This window comes from Mustela nivalis (assembly GCF_964662115.1).
Source record: "Mustela nivalis genome assembly, chromosome: 17".
Lineage (NCBI taxonomy): Eukaryota > Metazoa > Chordata > Mammalia > Carnivora > Mustelidae > Mustela > Mustela nivalis.
Window position 1 is genome coordinate 37,034,638 of NC_139036.1, and position 20,016 is coordinate 37,054,653.

Here is a 20,016-nt window from a genome sequence, read left to right on the forward strand (position 1 = left end):
ATTTGCCCACCCATGTTCACAGCAGTTTTTTTTAAATTTTTTTTTTTTTAAGATTTTATTTATTTATTTGTAAGAGAGAGAGAGTGAGAGCGAGCACAGGCAGACAGAGTGGAAGGCAGAGTCAGAGGGAGAAGCAGGCTCCCTGCGGAGCAAGGAGCCCGATGTGGGACTCGATCCCAGGACGCTGGGATCATGACCTGAGCCGAAGGCAGCTGCTTAACCAACTGAGCCACCCAGGCGTCCCAAGTTTTTTTTTAATTTTTAAAAGATTTTATTTATTTATTTGACAAAGAGAGAGAGAGATCACAAGTAGGCAGAGAGGCAGGCAGAGAGAGAGGGAGAAGCAGGCTCCTCACCGAGCAGAGAGCCCGACGCGGGGCTCGATCCCAAGACTCTGAGATCATGACCTGAGCCAAAGGCAGAGGCTTAACCCACTGAGCCACCCAGGTGCCCCTCACAGCAGTCTTTTTTTAATCTCTTTTTTTAAATTTATTTTTTATTAACGTATAATGTATTATTAGCCCCAGGGGTACAGGTCTGTGAATCATCAGGCTTGCACACTTCACAGCACTCACCATAGCACATACCTTCCCCAATGTCCATAACCCAACCACCCTCTCCCTATCCCCCTTCCCCCCGGGCAACCCTCAGCACAGCAGCCTTTTTTTTTTTTTTCTTTTTAAGATTTTATTCATTTATTTGACAGACAGAGGTCACAAGTAGGTAGAGAGGCAGGCAGAGAGAGAGAGGGAGAAGCAGGCTCCCCGCTGAGCAGAGAGCCCAATGCGGGGCTTGATCCCAGGACCCTAGGATCATGACCTGAGCTGAAGGCAGATGCTTTAACCCACTGAGCCACCCAGGTGCCCCATCAGCACAGCAGTCTTATTCATAATAGCTAACATGTTGGAAACAACCCAAGTGACCCCTGACAAGTGAGTGGATAAACAAAATGTGATCTACACACATAATAAAATGTTGTTCAACTTTAAAAAGGAAAGAAATTCTGACACATGCGAGAACATGGATGAACCTTGAAGATACGATACTGAGTGAAATGAGCCAGTCTCAAAATAACCCAGATATTGTCTGATTCCCTTTATATGATATACCCGGAGTAGGTCAACTTCCTAGGGACAGGAAAGAGACTGGCAGTTGCCAGGGGCTGGGGGAACAGGGGGTGGGGGGAATGGGGAGTTGTTTAATTGGGTACAGGGTTTCAGTTTTGCAAGATGAAAGGAATTCTGGAGATTGGCCACACGACACTGTGAATATTCTTAACACTGACCTGTACAATTACAAATGGTCAAGGTGATAAATTTTATGGCATGCGCGTTTGGCAACAATTAAAAATAAGTTAATTTAAAAACAAAAACTTTCACTGATGCCTCATGGTTTTTAGGGCAAAGGCCAAAACTTTTTTTTTTTTGTAAGATTTTACTTATTTATTTGACAGGCAGAGATCACAGGTAGGCAGAGAGGCAGGCAGAGAGAGAGAGGAGGAAACAGGCTCCCTGCTGAGCAGAGAGCCAGATTCGGAGCTTGATCCCAGGACTCTGGGATCATGACCTGAGCCGAAGGCAGAGGCTTTAACCCATCCAGGTGCCCTCAAAGGCCAAAACTTTAACCAAGGTCTTTAAGGATCTGCTTTGCCCTGTACCCACCTCTTCCTAATCTCCAGTTACACCAAATTACACCAGAATGCTGGTCTACTCACCATTCCTTGGCTCACACCTTTAAAGACTTTCCGTCACTGGATGGAAGCTGAGTGATTCACATGGATGTGTGAAGGCAGGAAGGTGGTGGGGGGGTAGGGGAGGAAGGAAGGGGCGCATATATAGACCCGAGCTGGGCTGAGCTGGGCAGCTGTATGGGCTGACCCCCTAGAGGATGGGAGAGAGCCCTGTACCTTTTCTCCGATCTCTGTCTGGTCCCCTCCAGGCAGCATCTCCAGGTCAGCTAGCAAGGCACAGGCTTCCAGAGCCCGATGGTACCTCTTGGGATCCAGGGCTCGGCCAAACAGTACGTTTTCCTGAAGCGTGCAATTCTGGATCCATGCCTGCTGGGGCACGTAGGCCACGGAGCCCTGGCCAGAGGAGAAGTTATCTCAGGGTCCACACGAGGCCTGGCCTTGCAGCCCTTGCCAGGAGTTCTGCCCTCTCTCTTACCTTCACACACACCGTGCCTTCCAGTTTCTCCATCTCTCCCAGCAGGGCAGACACCAGGGAAGACTTCCCACAGCCCACGGGCCCCACCACGGCCACCAGTGCCCCTTTTGGCACCTGGATGTCTAGGCTGAGGGCAAGGAGGCCAGGAGCCCAGTTAGAGGTAGGGATCAGGATTTTGGTCTCCCCACCTTCCACCTAGAGACCCAAGCCCTCCTCCCTTTCAGACGCTACTCTGACAAGCAGAGGTTCTCCTTGCTTTCCAGCCCACAGATGGGGGCTGGAGGGGTGTGGCCGGGGGTTACTGGGTTCTGCTACTGATCTGAACTTTGGCTCACTTCAGGTAGCTGGGAAGGGACAGGAGACGCTGGTACCTGTGCAGTGTAGGGGGCAGGTCCTGGGCCCAGGTGAAGGTGCCATTGTGTATGGTGACAGCATATCCTGGGAGGACCAAGACGTACAGGGCCAGGGTCAGGGGGTGCAGGGCAAGGTGGGGCGAATCCCTGGGGGGGGGAGGGACTCAAGGGGAAGGGCAGGAAGTCCAGGGGCTGGGAGCCCTAGGAAAGGAAGAAAAGTGGGGGAGGCCTGGGGGAGTAGACTGAGGAAGAGCCCAGAAGAGGGAGAAAGTGGCGCTGGTGGGAAAAGGGGAAGAGGAAATGGCAGTCACAAAAAACAAGTCAGAAGCTTAGAACAAAAGACTTTCTGGAGCAGGGGCTGGGGCAAGGGCAGTCCAGGGAAAGAGTGTCTGGACCTGGGGTGATGATCTTTCTTTCCACACACTGGGGGTCAAGTTCATCTTGGCTCAGGAAATGCTGGATCCGTTTCAGAGACACACTGGTCTGCAGGAGAGTGAGTCAGCCTTGGAAGCTGGCTCCTCCCCCGCCCCCCACTTCCTGTAGCCTGCGCCACCCCTCCCCGACTTCCTGGGAGAGGCAGGGCGTCCTAAGGGCCCAGATGGGGTGAGGGGCCCCTCCCATGACTGAGACTTCTCTGGTTCCCACTGCCAAAGTCAGGGTCCATGATGGTAAGAGGAGGTTGTCTTCAGAGCTTCAGGTTTCTGGGGACCTCACCTGTCCCCCTCTGACTCCAAATGACCCTTGATTCTGATGGCCTCATGCCAAATACCCACCCCCTCAATTCCAGGAGCACTCCTTGATTATCTCCTGACCCTAACAACCTGCGCAGACTCCAGCAGAACGCCCAGCCCTGCCCCGGCTCACCTGAATCAGGCTGCTGATTAACTGAGGCAACATGTTGAGGGGAATCTTTAAAATATTGAACAGGGACACAGACACAAAGGCCTTCTCAGCGTCTAGCACGTTGTTTGGGTCCACAGACACATACACCCCAAGCGTGGTCAGGGTCACCTGGGAAGGGGGTGGAAGGTGGGTATCAGAATGGAGCCTGTTGGGCCCAGAGGGCTGGGCTGGCCAGGTGGCAGGTGGGAGACCCGCCCCGAGGGGAGAGCCTCACCAGGACGGGGGTGCAGACCCAGGTGAAGGTGGAGATGGCTTGGAGGTAGGCGGACTTGCGCAGCAGCCGGAGCTCGTCCTCCCGGATGCCTTCTACCTTCTCCAAGAAACTCGGCTCCCAGGCATACAGCTTTAGCACCTTGATGCCAGCCAGGATCTCACTCATCAGCTTGATGCGTGAGTCCTTGAACTTCATTTGCTCTGCCTGTGGAAAAAGTGGCAGTGGGGTGCCCTGCTCCCCTTCCCTCCGTGCACAGAGCCCAGCTCCAGCCTTCTGTGCCTCCATCCCTGACCTCCCCACCACTACCCCCCAGGCTGAATTCTCTGCCACCTTTCCTGGGTTTCTAAGCCATGTTGTTCTTTCTTATCATTCCCGAGGAGGTCTTTGTGCATGCATGACTCCACCATTAGACTGGGAGCCTGCTGGGGGCACAGATCACTTCCTTCTTTCTGTTTCCCCAGACCCTCACCCAGGGCACAGCACACCAAATTGAGGATTCATTCAACACGACTTAGTGAACGCCTACTATGTCCCAGGCCGTTGTTGGACACCCAGAAGATCAAACATGGTTCCAGCCAGCCTGAAGCTGACAGTCTGATGGGGGAGGCAGATAGATAGCAGTTACCTGAGTAAATGCTTAATAAATCAGTGTGTGTATTCCTTTTTTTTTTTTTTTAAGATTTATTTATTTGAGAGAGTGTGTGCATGCGGCAGGGGTGGGGTGGTGGAGACAGAGGGAGAGGGAGAAGGAGAATCTCCAGCAGACTTCCTGCTGAGGGAGCAAGGAGCCCTATGGGGGGGGGGGGCTCCATCCACGACCCTGAGGTTCTGACCTGAGCTGCAATCAAGAATCAGACACTTAGCCATGAGCCATCCAGGTGCCCCAGGAGGCACATTCTGAAGGGAAACAACAAGATACTGTGAGAGATGGGGTGGGGACTGGGAAGCCAGAGTTCATGCTGGGGAAGAAAGGGGTGGAGTGAGCAGGGAAGGAAGGGATGAGGTGGGTCCCAGGAAACAGGGGGTGGGGTGGCTCAGAGATCCGCAGAGCTTGGCGCTTTGGAGAAAAGAAAGAAGCCAGAGTGGCTGCCACTGGGCCACTCCCCAGGGGGCGAGGGCTGGCAGTGAGCAGGGGCCTGGTGGGTGGGTGGTCAGAGGGCATTTGTCATTTATTCTACATGCACTGGAAGTTCTTTCTGATAAATATTTGCAAATAAAGGACTGGATGACTGGCTCTTCACACTGGGCACAGCGTGGGAGAGAGAAGGCTCTCATTAGACCCAAAGACCCGGGTTTGAGTCCCCACGGCCCTGATCTCTATTTCTCTCTGGGCTTTGGCTGTTCAACTACAAACTGAGAATGTTGCTAAGACCCTCTCGGGGTGCTGTGAGGATAGAGTGAGCTGAGGCTTGTGGAAGTGGCTTATGGTCATCCCCCACTCAGTAAGCAAGGCAACCGAGGGGCCCCAGGCTAGTGAGGGTTTCCCCCCAGGCAGCGGCCAGTGGCTCGGGGCAGGAGGCACAGACCCACCAGAGCCCTTACCTGGAACGCACGCATCTTCATGGCCACGGCTCCATTGAGCGGGATCAGCAAGACCATGAGAGCGACCCCAGCCAGGATGGAGGGACCCAGGTTCTGAGGAGGCACGGGCGGATGGATAAGACAGATAATTAAAGTATGTGCACGGGATCCCATAGACAAAACCCTATTGATCAGAGACATGGGGCTGGGCAGGAAGCAAAAGATGGCAGTCAGCCAAATGGATAGCGAAAAGCAGATATACAGAGAGAGCCCAAATGCTGAGAACATGGGCAGAAGCTGCCAGCCATCAGATAAGGACAGCAGACGGGGACAAAGAGGCAAACATAGAAGGGTGTCTGGACACATGGGAAGGCAAGTACAGACTGACGGACAACGATGGCCAGACTCTCACCCACCCCGCCTCCGAGTCCCTGTTCCCTCCCCTGGGATCTGTGAGAAGGCTAATGGCAGAGGCTGGAAAGGCTCAGGCGCAGACACCGGCGTCCTCACCGTCCTGTCCCTGACCCAAATAGCTAGGGAAGTCCTTGTGTCCGTTACGCAGCCCTCCGCTGACCCAGACTTGCTCTCTCTTGTCCTTTCTCAGCAGGGTCAAGGTCAGAGGAAGGGGGTGGAGGCCAGAGCTTAAGAGTCACCTGCCAGAGGAAGTACATTGCCAGAATGATCTGCAGGGGTACGGACACCACCAGGTTGAGGAAGGGAGCGAGATCCATGAAGCGCTGGGCGTCTGTAGACATGAGGTTGACAATTTCTCCCACCGGGGACTCCCGTTTGGCTGAATTGCTGATAACCAGAGCCTGCAGGTAGACAGTGGGGTGATGGACTGGGCCCCAGACCTCTCCAAGGCCCCCCAAGCTGGCCCCTAGAGCCCCCCGCTGCCCTGTCCCAGCTGACCTTCCTATAGATGACACCAATGATAGCCAAACGAAGTTTCAGCGCCTTCGCAAAGACGAAGTGATAAAACTGCTGTAAAATCAGGGTCTGCATCATGGAGCACGCAAACATAAGCCCGGCCACCAGGAAGCCCCACCAAGTGGGGGCCGTGGGGTTGGAGATAAAACTGATCAGGATGCTGTAGGGACGGAAGTGGGGCATGAGAGTGGGAGGCTCCCCAGGCTGCTTGGTCTATGGCCGCCCTTCCCTTCCGCCCTCAGCCTCCACTCAGGGCTGCCTCTGAAACCTCCCAGGGCAGGGGAGCCTCTGGCCCCCCACGCCCCCACCCAGACCATCCCCATAGCCAGACTCAGCCCTGGGCTGCCTCAAGACCATGACCCTCCAACTTTGCTCCCTCCTGTCCTCCCTGATTTCCCTACCTGCCATGGCTCGGCCGCCCGCCCCTTCCATCGTGCTCACTGCCAGCCTACCCACCCGCCTTTCTTGCCTCTCGGACCACACGGCAGGAAGAAATGCCCCATGTCCACAGATTAGACTTTCCTGCATCTTCTCCTTGGCTGCTGAGGGCCCGAGAGCCTACCACGTAACCCTACAGGCTCTCCCCTCCAAATCCAAAATCCACCCTCTCCAACATCAGCGGCCCCCCGGTGCTGCCCAGTGACCTTCCCCAGGGCTCTAAGCTACTTCTTGTCCCCCAGCTCCCTTCAGCTCTGCTCTCTTACCTTCTCTCTGCCCCCAGTGCCCACCCCGCTCAGTAGCTACCTATTTATGTCTTGTCTCTTAACCACCCAGTGAGAACTCCCTGCCAGCCACAGCCTTTCCAACCACTGGCTCTCTTTCTCCTCTGCCTCAGGACAGGTGTCCCTCTGGCTTTCTGAGCTCTGTCCCACTGATTCCCTGACCACCTACCTACCCAGGACCATGTTCCATCATTGTTCTCCTTTCTCCTGATGGCCGATATAACTATCTCTGCTGGTGACCTTCACCTATTGGCATGACCTTGTCTCTCCCGTGTTGGGACAAAACTTCCCTCGATCCCTGGAGCTACGGTCCCATAGTCAGACGCCTCTCCTCCTGCTCTGGGTTGATTGCAAAACGTGCTAACTTCTAGCACCTGTGAATGTGACCTTATTTGAAGACAGGCTCTTAGCAGATGGAATCAAGTTAAAATGTGGTTATCGTGGGAGCACCTGGGTGGCTCAGTGAGTTAAGCCTCTGCCTTCCACTCAGGTCATGGTCTCAGGGTCCTGGGATTGAGCCCCGCATTGGGCTCTCTGCTCAGCAAGGAGCCTGCTTCCCCCTCTCTCTCTGCCTGCTTGTGATCTCTGTCCAATAAATAAATAAAATCTTTAAAAAATTAATTAAAAAATACCATTATCCTGGAGTAGGGTGAGCTCTAATTCCAGGGACTAGTGTCTTAATGAGAGAAGAAAGGGATTTGCACACAGAGACACAGATGGGCGTGTGCACACACACATGCACACGGGAGAAAGCTGGAGGCAGAGATTGGAGTGATGTGTCTACAAGCCCAGGAATGCCAAGGATTGCCAGCAACCACCAGGAACTAGGAGGCCTGATACAGATTCTCATTCAGAACCTCCAGAAGGAGCCAACCCTCCAACAACTTGATTTCAGACTTCTGGTGTTCAGAACTGTGAGAGAAGAAATTCCTATTGTTTTAAGCCTCTTAGTTTGTGGCAATTTGTTCCGGGCAGCCACAGAAAATGAATATGTGTTCTTTACAGGAAGTTTCTAGGTCTCCATGGTCCCTGTTCTCCAAGGCAGGTCCCCTGCTCTAGGTGCTTCCCCTCTGTCTCAGCCTCCATTCTTGGTGCGCACTAACAAATCCAGGTTGCCTGCCTCAGGCTCTGTTTTTCTGGTCAGCTTGCTGTCCTGAAGACCATACCTTGTCCCAGAAGCATTCTCTGCACTCTGCGCCACGATCTGCTCTTTCCCGAGCTCTGGCCCTTCCAAGCCAGTTTTGTGCTCACCCCTTAACGGTCATAGTTCCCTAGGACTCTGTCTGGGGCCCCCTCCATGAGCCCTCTGGGAGAGCCCAGCCACAGGGCCCTAGGCTTCTACCCAATGGCTCTGAAAACATGGTCTCCAGTGAGCTGGGACTGTCCCCTTGGCCCCCCACCACCGCACCTCGGCCCCAATGTAACCCAGACTCAACTCACCACCCTGCCTGGTGCCCAGACCCTTCCATCCAGGACATTCATTATCCCAGTGAAAGAGATTCATTGCCCTCCACTTACCCACGTCAGAGCCCAGGTGGTGTCTGACCCCTCCCTCACCCCGGGACACACCCACTCGCCAGCAGCACCTGAGTCCTAGCTCATTCCAGGCCTGAACCGACCAGTCCTCCTCTGACCTGATCATCCCCCTTCCATCCATCCAGCCACCCCTCCCAACACCCCCCCCATGGCTGGCAGGGAGATCCTTCTGAAACGCACACTAGATGCCCCTCCTGGGCATCAACTCTTCCAAGGATTTCCTTGGCGCTCCCTCTCTCGCCCCTCCTCTGGTGACACTGTCCTCCACAATTCAGAAATACCTTGAGTTCTTGAGCCATGCCGGTGGAGACCTTGGTGATTTGACATAGGGGCTTGCTTTCTCCCCTCCTTCCTCACCTAGTCCACGAACACCTGCCTGTCCTTCCAAGCTTGATGACCTCCCTGGCTGGCAGGGACGCCCCTGCTCCTCCCCAGGCTGGCTTCCCCACCCCTCCTGGGAATTTCCAGACACCTGACTACACCTCGGCCTGTACTCCACTCTAACGGGTTTACACGCTGGTTTCTCCTGCAAGACTTTGAGATCCTGTCTTATGTATCCCTGTATCCCTCGTGGCTGGCCCCATTCAGGTATACTGGGGGCTCAATAAATATTCTTTGAGTGAGAATGCAGACATGCATGAATTGGGGGCTCAGCTGCTAGGTGGTTCTCCTTCTTACTCCCTCATTTGAGAGCTCCTCCCAGTCCAATCCACCCAAGCAACAGACGACAGAGCCTATCAACGGGAAACAGCACTGCAGCTGGAGTTCACAGCCCCAGACTCCCATCCATCCTGACCAGCTGTGTGCCCTGGGGCCAGTTCGCCTCTCTGATTTTCTGCTTCCTCATGTGTTTGTTTTGCTTTGAGTTTTCCTGCTTCCTCTCTTGCAAAATGGGAAGAGGGCCACCTGTCTGTAGGATCCTTGGGGGGATTTAAAGACAGTCTTTTTTTTTTTCTAATGTGAATTGAGAAACTGCACTCGCCAAAGGTCACCCAGGGAGGGGGGATAGGCCCTTCAGTCCTGCTCTAGGACTCACTTCACTTCATGTGGTCCCTCTGGGCTCAGTCCTCAGGGACACATCCAGCCAGCCCCCACTACCCAGGGGAGGGTGGCCACCAGAGCACATGTGGTCAGACCTGAGCAGCTGTGGATTGACGAAGGAGAGCAGGTCCTGGGCCACCTTGAGGCATATGCTGATGAGGAGGCTGGAACGGAAGGTGACCAGCAGGGCCCACAGGAAGGAGGGCTGCTGGGGCCTGCGCCGGCCCCCCAGCAGCATCTCGTCCTCACCAGACACTCTCTTCCCCGATGACACCGCAGTCTTGTGTCTGGTTCCGGGAGGAAGAAGCCATGGGTAGAAACAGGCACATGTGCCCCAGGAGCCAAGCACAGCTGGGGCTGGCGAGCAAAGCTGCCAGTGGGAGCTCCCTTCAGCCAGAGGGTCCTCTCCTCCAGCCCCTGCCTCCAAACAGGAGGAGGCAGGATTGAGAGGAGAGGCTGGCCTCAACCTTCTTCCCTTGGCCCCTTCCCCTTCCAATGGAAGTCCCTGGAAACCAGCTTTCAGGCAGGGCAGGGTAAGCCCGGACACCTGGGTGTGAGGGCAGCTCTGCCACCAGCCACTAGGGGGCGTGGGGGGGGCACTGTCCTATCTTCACTCCTGCGCCTCCCCATCTGTAACCTGGAGACAACAGAGTGTCCCCTGCAGGGCTATTGGAGATTGGGCTCATCTACTCATCTGGGACCACATTTGGGCCCTCTGGAGTCATTAGGGCTGGGGAGAGCTGGCACCACTCCAGGCTGAGTGTCCCAGCTCGGGATACCCCTGCCCCTGCTCTTCTCCCCACCCTGACCCCTGGGATCACCTCAGTCCCCTGCAGGAGACTTGGGGCGTGTGTAGTGGGGTGGGTTGGGGGGACCTGGGGACCCCAGGGAGGGCCTCACCGCGCAGTGGTCTTCTGAAGCTTCTTCCAGGCCTCCAGCAGCCCATGCACCACGTTCTGCGAACAGTCCTCCTCCTTCAGGGACCAGAGGTCCTGCTCCTCCAGCGGGCGCCGGTACCCAAGGATGGCCATCCTGGGGTGGGCAGCAACCCCACACAGGGGCAGAGCTGAGCAGCCTCAAGCTGGGGACCAGGGTCTCCAGAGCCCCTAGGCCTCCAGAGGAGGACATCCCTAAGGTGCTATGGCCAAGGGCGGTGTACCCTTTATTCCCCCAGGGAGCAGGCTGGAGGTCACTGCCTCCCATGTCAGGTTCTGACCTCGCCCCCATCCCCCCCAGATGCTCCGTTGACCCTGGGAGCCTGGTAATGAACTTCACGCTGACTGGGGCCCGGGAGAGGACAAGGCTAGGTGGATGGAGTCCCAGACCCAGGTGTCTCAGTGCAGTGTGGCTAATGAGCTGTCACCCAGGTCACAGACACAATTATCCTGCTCAAGCCGCTCGGAGGGGCGGCCAAGGAAATGACAAGCTGCAAGCTTATCCTGGACCCAAGAGCTGGGAACTAATTACAGGTCCTCTCCAGGTCCCTGGGCCTGTTCCTGTGATGTGACAGATGCAGGGCTGGCCTATGGCCTGGGATCAGAGCTGGGCCAGCCCGGCCTCCGTACTCAGCCCCTAGCCCAAAAAGACAGGTTTCCCTACCCTCACCTGCCCACGGGGCCGGTTTGGGGCAGAGGAAAGAGCCTCAACTTCTGGCCCACTTCCCTTCCTCTCCACCTCCTGTCTCCTCCTTTCTCTGGCCCAGGCTGGAAGAAGAGCCAACTCACTTTGTGAACCACCAGAAACACAGGCGGGAGAGGAAGCCAGCACTGAGCTCCGGGCAGGGATTCTAGAAGAGGAGAGGGTAGGATGGGAAGAATCCTCTCAAACCAGAGCGGAGGGAGCAGGAACCTTTGATCCTTCCTGCCCTCAGCCCCAGGAGTGCAGATGACATGGGGATGGAAAGAACTAGAAGGAACGGGGGCTGCCGGTAATGGGCTGGGCTGAGACGTGGGCCATGGAACCCCCACTCCCACCCAGCCTCCATGGAAAACTCACAGGGCTGACATTTCTTGGGGAGAAAAATGGCGGCTTCTCCCTGAAGCAGGACAGGATGAGAGCAAAGAGCACCAGGGCGAAGTAGATGTAGAAAGTGGTGAAGCGGAAGGGGTCCGAGATCTTGCCCTGGGGGAGAGTGCAGAGGGACCTCAGAGGCACGGGGAACTCTGGGTCTCCAGTCCTGCCCCAAGAGGTCCTCTGGGGCATCAGGTGCCTCAGGGGTAGGAGGCAGCTCCGAGGTGGCCCCTGGGGCTCCCACCCAGAGAGTTCTGAGAGATGGGGAAAGGTCATAGGGGGACCACTGTTCAGTGACGGCTGGCCAAGCACCTCCCCTCCATCACCTTGTCCAACCCTCCCTACGAAGTACGAAATCTTATGATATCCTGTTTGCAGTTGAGGAAATGAGCCTCCAAAAGGCTGAGCAACTTGCCCAGGGTCACACAGACAGTAAGCAGAGCAGCCCGAACCTGTCCTTCTGACTACCACATTTGACTGCCTCCCCTTGACATGGAGAAAGGACCCACCCCATCACTGCAGTGAAGGTCAAGATGAAGCCCACACAACGGAGGCGGAAGGGAAGAAAGGCGAGAGCAGGATAATGGACAAAACTACTCATGCATGTCTGCCCTCATGTGCTCCTTACCCAGACACTGGCCGACACTGCATCCCACACTACACTCGGTGGTGGCGGTCATGGCTAAGAACGGCCCCTTGTACGCCCGTGAACATCCCACGAGGGCTGTGTCCGGCCCCATTCCCCTGTGCTACATGGGCCTCACCCTCAGGCCTCCAGCCTGCTTCCTGGCAGAGATGCAGCAAGTAGGGGACAACATGGAAAGGCCTGAACAGAAGGGGAGGTCCTGGGAGCAGGGGAGGGGCAGCCCAGGACCTAGTAGTGACCTTGAGCCCTGAGACCATCCCCCAGACAGTGTTGCCCCTGGCAGGTTCCCCTCCTTCCCCTTACCTTTGCCATGGCCAGCAAGATCCTGGAGCGGAAGGGGACGATGGCACAGACCACACACAGAAACCAGAAGATGATGAGGACCCCCGAGGACTGTACCCCCCGCAGCCGATCATACTGGATTAGCAGGGTGGCCAGCAGCTGCGTAGGGAGGGCGAGGAAGGCTGGGCCAGAGCACATCTGGACCTGCCTCTGTCCTCCCCACCCCACATGGCCAGATGTTTTTGTGGTCACCTCAACCTCTTCCCACTGCTACAGTGTCTAGCCCTCTCCCGAGAGCCCACTGTTTCCCCAGCACAACCCCACAACCCACTGGAGACTCCCTGCATCCCCTTCCTGGGCCCCACACTGACCATGGTGATCCCCACCACCAAGGGGGTGACAAAGAAGATTGGGGCGGGGGCCCCACCGTGAACCAGGCCATGGAAGGAGTAGAAGAGGTCAGCCCAGGAGACACACCACAGCAGGACGCCTGAGACCTACAAACAGGACACACATTGGGGACTCCATCTCCAAAAGGAGGGACGGTTCCCCCCAAAGAAGGGCCTTTTATTCTGAAATGGCCAGACCTGCCCTGGGTCCAGCCCCCTGAAGCTAGGCTGGGCACGGCCAGAACGTTGCCAGAGAACTTTCCTGAACTTCCGCAAACAGAGACTATCTCGTTTGACTGCAGACCCAGCTGGCAGGCTGCCATGGCCCTGAGCAGCTGGCTGGGCAGGTGTCTCTAGGACACATCGATGGTTGTTTGGCAGGGCGGAGAGGAGAACCTTGAAATGGAGAACCTTCCAAGTGCCAGCCCCACTCCCCCCCCGCCCCGGAGATCCCTGGGCCCCTGACCGTCTTGAGCCTGGAGAGGCGGGAGAGGACGATGTAGCCTCCGCAGTGGTATTCCCGATAGAGCAGGTAGCCGGGCAGGGCAGCCCATAGGTAGAAGCAGGGCGCCCAGGCCAGCAGAGAATTCTGGAAGCAGGGAGTGAGGTCCGGGCTGTCAGTGTGCACGGACAGATTGGAGTCCTGGGAACAGAGAAAACAGGACAGCGCTGCAGCAGCTGCGACTGCAGAATGGGGCCCCTCTGTCAAGGAAGGGGATGGGGTCTGGGAGGCGCTCCCGGAGCTCTGGGGATCAGAAGGCGGAGGATGGTGATGGATGGTCAACGTGCAAACGAGCAGGAGCTGGCGGTGTGCACACTTGCCCGCGAGGCCCCGGATGTCCCTGTGTCCCCATTTTCCTCCCTTTCTGATTGAGGTACAATTTAAGTACAATAAACTGCACCCGTGCAAAGGGCACGATCCGAGGGCTTTGGCGTTGTGCACACTGCAAAGTCATTGCCACAGGTCAGATACAGAATATTTCCATCATCCCAAGAGGTACCTTGTAGCCCTCTGCAGTCCATCCCTCCCAGGAGACCACTGCTCTGCTTCCTGTCATTCTAAATTTCCACTCTTTTTTTTTTTTTTTCTTTTAAATCAGTGTTTTATTTTATCCACGTAATCATTTGGTAAATATGGTTGAAGAGCCCACTCCCCTAAGCCTTTCCCAGGAAAGAATAGGGAGCTTCTCTGAGCTTTATTTCCTTCTCCTTTAAATTCAGGAAAGTCATCCATCACCCCACCTACCTCACTGGCTAGGCATGAGCTCAAAGGAGCAAAGATTAAAGGGAGAGCTTTGCAAATCACAAAGCCCCAGGTGACCAACCACCCCACCTTTGGCACTGTCCTGGATTGAGCACAGAAAGTCTCTTGTCCTGGGGAGCCCCTCAGTCTCCATAAGACCCCCTCCCATCTCTGAACTCCACCTACCGAACCTTTCAGAAGGAGATGGGGGAATGCATCAAACACGTATTTTAGGAGCACCTGGGTGGCTCTGTGGGTTAAGCCTCTGTCTTGGGCTCAGGTCATGATCCCAGGGTTCTGGAATCGAGCCCTGATTCAGGCTCTCTGCTCAACGGGAGCCTGCTTCCCTCTCTCTCTTTGCTGCCTCTCTGCCTACTTGTGATTTCTCTCTCTGTCAAATAAATAAATAACATCTTAAAAGAAAAAAAGAACAATGATTAAAAAGAACAACAACAACACGCATTTTAGTGAGATTGTTTCTTCCAAGGCCACAAACAAGCTGACCTTTCATTCCCCTCTCGCAAAGCATTAGCAGTACTTTCCAGAAAGCTCAGAAAATATAAGGAACAAAAAAACCCATCCACAATCTCATCTATATGGGACAACAGTTAACATGGGAGGGTATAAAACTTTCTATTTCCTCGGGTGCCTGGGTGGCTCAGTGGTTAAGCCGCTGCCTTTGGCTTGGGTCATGATCCCAGGGTCCTGGGATCGAGCCCCGCATCGGGCTCTCTGCTTGGCGGGGAACCTGCTTCCTCCTCTCTCTCTCTGCCTGCCTCTCTGCCTACTTGGGATCTCTGTCTGTCAAATAAATAAATAAAATCTTTAAAAAAAAACAAAACAAAAACTTTCTACTTCCTCACTGACAATTTAAATAATCGCCATGTTTCTTTTTGTCCACACTGTATCTTCATATAACTTAACAAGTCAAACCATGAAAAAGAAAATGGTACCCTGCCTCATCATTCCCCACCCCAAGTTCATTTTCCAGCAGCAAATACGTCCAACTTGCTAACTTTGTCCTGGCATCTACTTCCATAGTTTAAAGCAATTTATTCTTACCATTTCTGTTGGATTTACTAATTGTTTGATAATGAAGCTGCATCTGTCTTGTGCTTTCTGTTGGAGTGTCATCCTTCCAGTGTAGAAACACCACAGGTTTTTGTTAAACAAATATTCAGAGCTGACACGTTTTTTTTTTTTTTTTTTAATTTGGCAGGTTTTTTTTTTTCTTTAAGATTTTATTTATTTATTTGACAGACAGAGATCACAAGTAGGTAGAGAGGCAAGGAGAGAGAGAGAGAGAGAGAGAGAGAGAGAGAGGGAAGTAGGCTCCCCGCTGAGCAGAGAGCCTGATGCGGGGCTCAATCCCCAGACCTCAGGATCGTGACCTGAGCTGAAGGCAGAGGCTTAACCCACTGAGCCACCCAGGCACCCCAAGAGCTGACACTTTTTTTTGACTCTGTCCATGTTTGCTACAACAAGCGCTAGGTCTTTCAAGCTGGGCAACGTGCTTTTACCTTGCCTCTCTGGACCTCGGTTTCTTTGAGAGTAACCTTGGGATAATACCATCGTCCCCTTGGTCCCTCCAATCCAGCTGGCACGCTAGCCCCGGCCCTCATTTCTTCCTGAGTACTTTCCATGGAGTTCTAATCCCTTCTCTTCTGTGTCCAAGGAGCCCAGACCCCTGCCCACACAAGGAGCCTTTCCCTCTTTCCTGGCTGATCCCCGCTCTTGGTGTGGGAGTGCCCCAGGGCCGTTCCTCCCCCTTTCCCTTCTCCCCCCCATCAGCCATCCCATCTAGTCCCTTCCACATGCCAGTGACTCTCCTTACCTTCTCTGCTCTTTCTTCTCTCTATAGCACCCGTCACCTCTAACATGTGACATGAGTCACCGGCCCATTATGTTTTCTCTCATCTCTTCCTGCTAGCATGTAATCTTTCCTTCCTTTATTGATGTGTCTTCGTACTTAGAACAATGCCAAGCATGTAGCAGGTGCTCGGAACAAATTGTGGTTAAAGAAGTTAAATGAAATATTTGTTGAATTAATGAATGAACAAAAGGCTATTCTTATATTTTCCCCTTAACTTTCAGTGGTGCCCTAAAGCCTAGAAGACAAAGTCCGACCCTGTTACTAGGGCCCTCGAGGCTCCCAGCTGGCCTTGACTCATCTGTCCACGGGAACTACTGAACTAGCTAGGGGCTTCAGTTCTCCCACCTTAAGAAAATATTCACAGGGCGTTCTGCACATCCTGCCTCCCCTTTTTCAGCTCCACTTCTACTCTTGGGTTCCACTTGGGTCAGCCCTCTGAGCTCTGATGCCCCTGCTTATAGCTGACAGAGGACTTTTCCTGAAAGGCTGCTTTGTGCCCCTTGCTTCAGGCCCATGAACCTACACTGCTTCCTGCTGCTCCCGGAGCCACGTCTGAGCACCCCACGGGCTTTTCTTCCTGACCCACCTTTCCCCTGCTGCCAGCTCACCTGACTCTCAATTTGCTCCAAGGGGCCCATGCCCACACCTTGGTTCAACCCCCAACTCTCTCCCACCTGTCAGAATCCCAGTAACTACAGGGAAGGGGTGGGGGGCCGGGCTTAGAAGCCTCTGTCTCCCATCAGGAACCCCCTTCTTCTGAAGTCAGCCCGTAGGGAGAGACCCATGTTTCTGGACCATCAGTTTTCCACTCGTTGAGGCTTTGGTCGAGAGTGTGCTGAGTCAGATGCAGGACTAGGCGTGCCTATGCGGACTGGTTCCTGCTTTTGGAGAACAGGAGGTCCAGGGACACACTGCCTGGGGGTATGACATTCAAGCCCCGGCGGAAAAGTTCACCCCGCATACATCTTGTACTCTAGAGCCCTGTAGTCCATAGTCCCTAAAGCCACGTGAGCTAAGGACCCACGAACTCTTCCTGAGCAGCAGGTATGCTGGTCCAGGGCTGGGCCCCCCCGTTAGGCCTGGTCAGGCACCCCAGGGGATAGGGAGTCAGACACATCTAATTCATCCCTTTTCTCTTTTTTAAAACACTTCTTGGGTTGCCTCCGTGACTCAGTCGTTTAAGGGTCAGACTCTTGATTTTGGCTCAGGTCATGATCTCAGGGTCTCGAGATCCAGCCCTGCCTTTTGGCTCTGTGCTCAGCAGGGAGTCTGCCTCTTTCCCCGCCTCTCTCCCTCTGCCCCCTCCCCTGCTTGTGTGTACACGTGCTCACTCGCTCTCAAATAAATACAGTTTTAAAACACTTATTCAGGGACACCTGGGTGGCTCAGTCGGTTAAGCATCTGCCTTCGGCTCAGGTCATGATCCCAGAGTCCTGGGATTGGGTCCTGCATTGTCAGGCTCTCTGCTCAGCAGGGACCCTGCTTCTCCCTCTGCCTGAAGCTCTCTCTCTCTCTGACAAATAAATAAATAAAATCTTAAAAAAAAAATACTTATTCAACTTACAGAACACTCATTACAAAATTACAGAAAAGTGCACGCATTTTAAGTATGTACTTCGATAGAGTCTCATACCCGGAACACACCTGGGCAACCAGCACCCAAATTAAGAAACAAGACATTGCGGGGCGCCTGGGTGGCTCAGTGGGTTAAAGCCTCTGCTTTCGGCTCAGGTCATGATTCCAGGGTCCTGGGATCGAGCCCCACATCGGGCTCTCTGCTCAGAGGGGAGCCTGCTTCCTCCTTCTCTCTCTGCCCACTTGTGATTTCTGTCTGTCAAATAAATAAAATCTTTAAAAAAAAAAAAAAGAAAGAAAAAGAAAAGAAACAAGACATTGCTGGCACCGAAGAGCCCCCCTCCTTGGCCTCTCTCCTGGCCGCGTCTGTCGCCAGGGGAATGCTGTCCTGGCTTCTAGCAATATGGACTGCTTTGGCCCATCTGGGGTCGTCCTATAAAGGAAATGATACAGTATGGATCTTTCACATCTAGCCTCACTGTGAGTGTCAGCCTTGGGGTGGAGCGTGAGTTGGGGCTCTCCCTCCTCATCCCTGCCTGGCAGACGGTTCATACGATGGATTTATCCATTCTGTGGCCCATGGGCAGCCCCACCCTGTTTTGAACTTAGCAAATCCTTTAAGCCCCTCCAATCAGTCACCATCCAGACAGTCTCCGGGCCTGGAGCGCGGTTCCCACCTGGCTGGGTCCAGCCTGAGCTTCCCCTCCTACAGGAAGGCTTTCGGGGGCACGCCTGCCTCTGACAAGGTGTTTCCTTGCTGTCTTCTGCATGGGCTGAGCACCCAAGTGAGTGAGTGTTACCTGAGAGTGACAAAGGCCCCTAATGTCCCAGCAGCTTTTTATTACAGCCCTCACACTGCCATTATCTGATCGCTGTTTCAGAACAACTTCCAGAAGCAGAGAGAAAGAACAGTATCGGGGCTGGCTCACAAAAGAGAAAGCAGGCTTCGCCTGTTCTGGCGACAGGTCCAAGGACCTGGCAGTTGAGAGTTGGGACAGACACCCAGGTTTCATGACTCCCAGCCTGGGTTTCCCCTGACCTCAGCCATCTGCACTGTGAACACATCCCATCTTCTATTCTTCTCCATGCTGGCCCCGGCCCCTCCGGCCCCCAGCACAAGGCTGGGTATCCAGGAGCAGCCAGGATCCAGGCTGGGTGGCGACTAACCAGTCGTGTGTATGTAGCCAGGGTGGAGCCCAAGTTCAAAGCCACGACAGGGAATCACCATAGGAATGTGCAAGTAGTGGGGCGCCTGGGTGGCTCAGGGGGTTAAGCCTCTGCCTTGGCTCAGGTCATGATCTCAGGGTCCTGGGATCGAGCCCCACGTCTGGCTCTCTGCTCAGCAGGGAGCCTGCTTCCCCCCTCTCTTCTCTCTGCCTGCCTCTCTGCCTACTTGTGATCTCTGTCAAATAAATAAATAAAATCTTAAGAAAAAAAAAAAAAAAGGAATGTGCAAGTGGGTGACCTGGCTTCCCGAGGCAGGAGGGGAGAGGCCGCCAACCCGGATGCAGAGAACCAGGTATGAGCTGCTTCTCCTGAATCATGGAAGCGGGGACGGCTCCCTCATCTTAAGAAAAAAAAAAAAAAAGGAATGTGCAAGTGGGTGACCTGGCTTCCCGAGGCAGGAGGGGAGAGGCCGCCAACCCGGATGCAGAGAACCAGGTATGAGCTGCTTCTCCTGAATCATGGAAGCGGGGACGGCTCCCTCATCTCTCCAGAGCTCAGCCTCGGCATGAGTGCTGGGACTGACAACAGCATTTCAGCCGGCTCCCCACGGAAGGGGGAGAAGGAACAGCAGATTGCCCTGTCCCTCACAGGTACTGGAGAAAGAGGCCGTTGGGAGCCTGTTTGGGTTTCACAGACAAGCGGCACCATGTCGATGATAATGATTGAGAGATCTCCGGGGCGTGAAGCCCCAGAGGGCTGCTCTGACCCACCAGGAGATCCAGCCTCAGCTCCTGCCCCTTTTTTCCACCTTGGCAGAGCCCTCTCCAGGGTCAGCAGGCATCTTTCATGCCCGTGTCCCTAGACCATTCACCCCAGAGCCCTTGCTGCCAGGACACCGAAGGGTCCAGAATTGAACTCCTGCCCATCCCCTCCTCGGCAGCCTGCCCGCCCCGATGGGTGGCCACTGCTTCCCAGGTCGAAATCCTTGGGGTCCTCCTTGATTCTTCTCTTCCCCTCATACCCCACCCTTGAGCAAATCCTGTCCATTCCACCTTCAATCACTAGGCTGAACTAAATGGAATGCTCTATTCAATTGTTTCTAGTTACAAAACGGCAGCTTCATTTGGCTCCCCCTGATAGATCCAGAATCCAACCACTTGTCTCCACCCCACTCTCTCTCGTCTCGATTATTGTCTTAGCCCCTCTCTGGTCATCCTGCTCCCACCCCTGCCACCTGCCCCGGCAGAATTTTCCAGAAACCCAAGTCAGACCATGCTACCAAGTCACTCTCACAGTGCAACCCTGCCGAAGGCTCTCCATTTCCCTCAGAGTGAAAGCCAGAGTCCCATGTGGCTCTCAGGACCCTCTTGCCTACCTCCCCAGGTCTCTGACTTCCTGTCCCCCACTGCCCTCTGTCACTCTGCCCTCAAGGTGGCAGTCCAATGC

At 54.5% G+C, this 20,016-nt stretch overlaps 1 protein-coding gene across 12 annotated transcripts in view; it reads right to left on the bottom strand.

Moving 5' to 3' along the window:
* The window catches only part of ABCC3 (ATP binding cassette subfamily C member 3), a 48,253-nt gene that overhangs the window by 21,857 nt on the left and 6,380 nt on the right, over positions 1–20,016 (bottom strand). For 4 of the 12 annotated variants that reach the window (XM_082707613.1, XM_082707612.1, XM_082707616.1 and 1 more), the window contains exons 2-17: positions 13,179–13,355; positions 12,695–12,820; positions 12,345–12,482; positions 11,381–11,506; positions 11,110–11,171; positions 10,286–10,417; positions 9,481–9,672; positions 6,069–6,246; positions 5,810–5,971; positions 5,178–5,270; positions 3,636–3,839; positions 3,383–3,529; positions 2,914–3,001; positions 2,537–2,603; positions 2,166–2,292; positions 1,907–2,083 (exon numbers count right to left, since the gene is read on the bottom strand). In XM_082707613.1, the coding sequence (XP_082563739.1) occupies positions 1,907–2,083; positions 2,166–2,292; positions 2,537–2,603; positions 2,914–3,001; positions 3,383–3,529; positions 3,636–3,839; positions 5,178–5,270; positions 5,810–5,971; positions 6,069–6,246; positions 9,481–9,672; positions 10,286–10,417; positions 11,110–11,171; positions 11,381–11,506; positions 12,345–12,482; positions 12,695–12,820; positions 13,179–13,355 (2,196 nt within the window). The remainder of the gene's footprint in view (positions 1–1,906; positions 2,084–2,165; positions 2,293–2,536; positions 2,604–2,913; positions 3,002–3,382; positions 3,530–3,635; positions 3,840–5,177; positions 5,271–5,809; positions 5,972–6,068; positions 6,247–9,480; positions 9,673–10,285; positions 10,418–11,109; positions 11,172–11,380; positions 11,507–12,344; positions 12,483–12,694; positions 12,821–13,178; positions 13,356–20,016) is intronic. The other 8 variants (XM_082707610.1, XM_082707614.1, XM_082707606.1 and 5 more) reach the window with 3 other exon arrangements.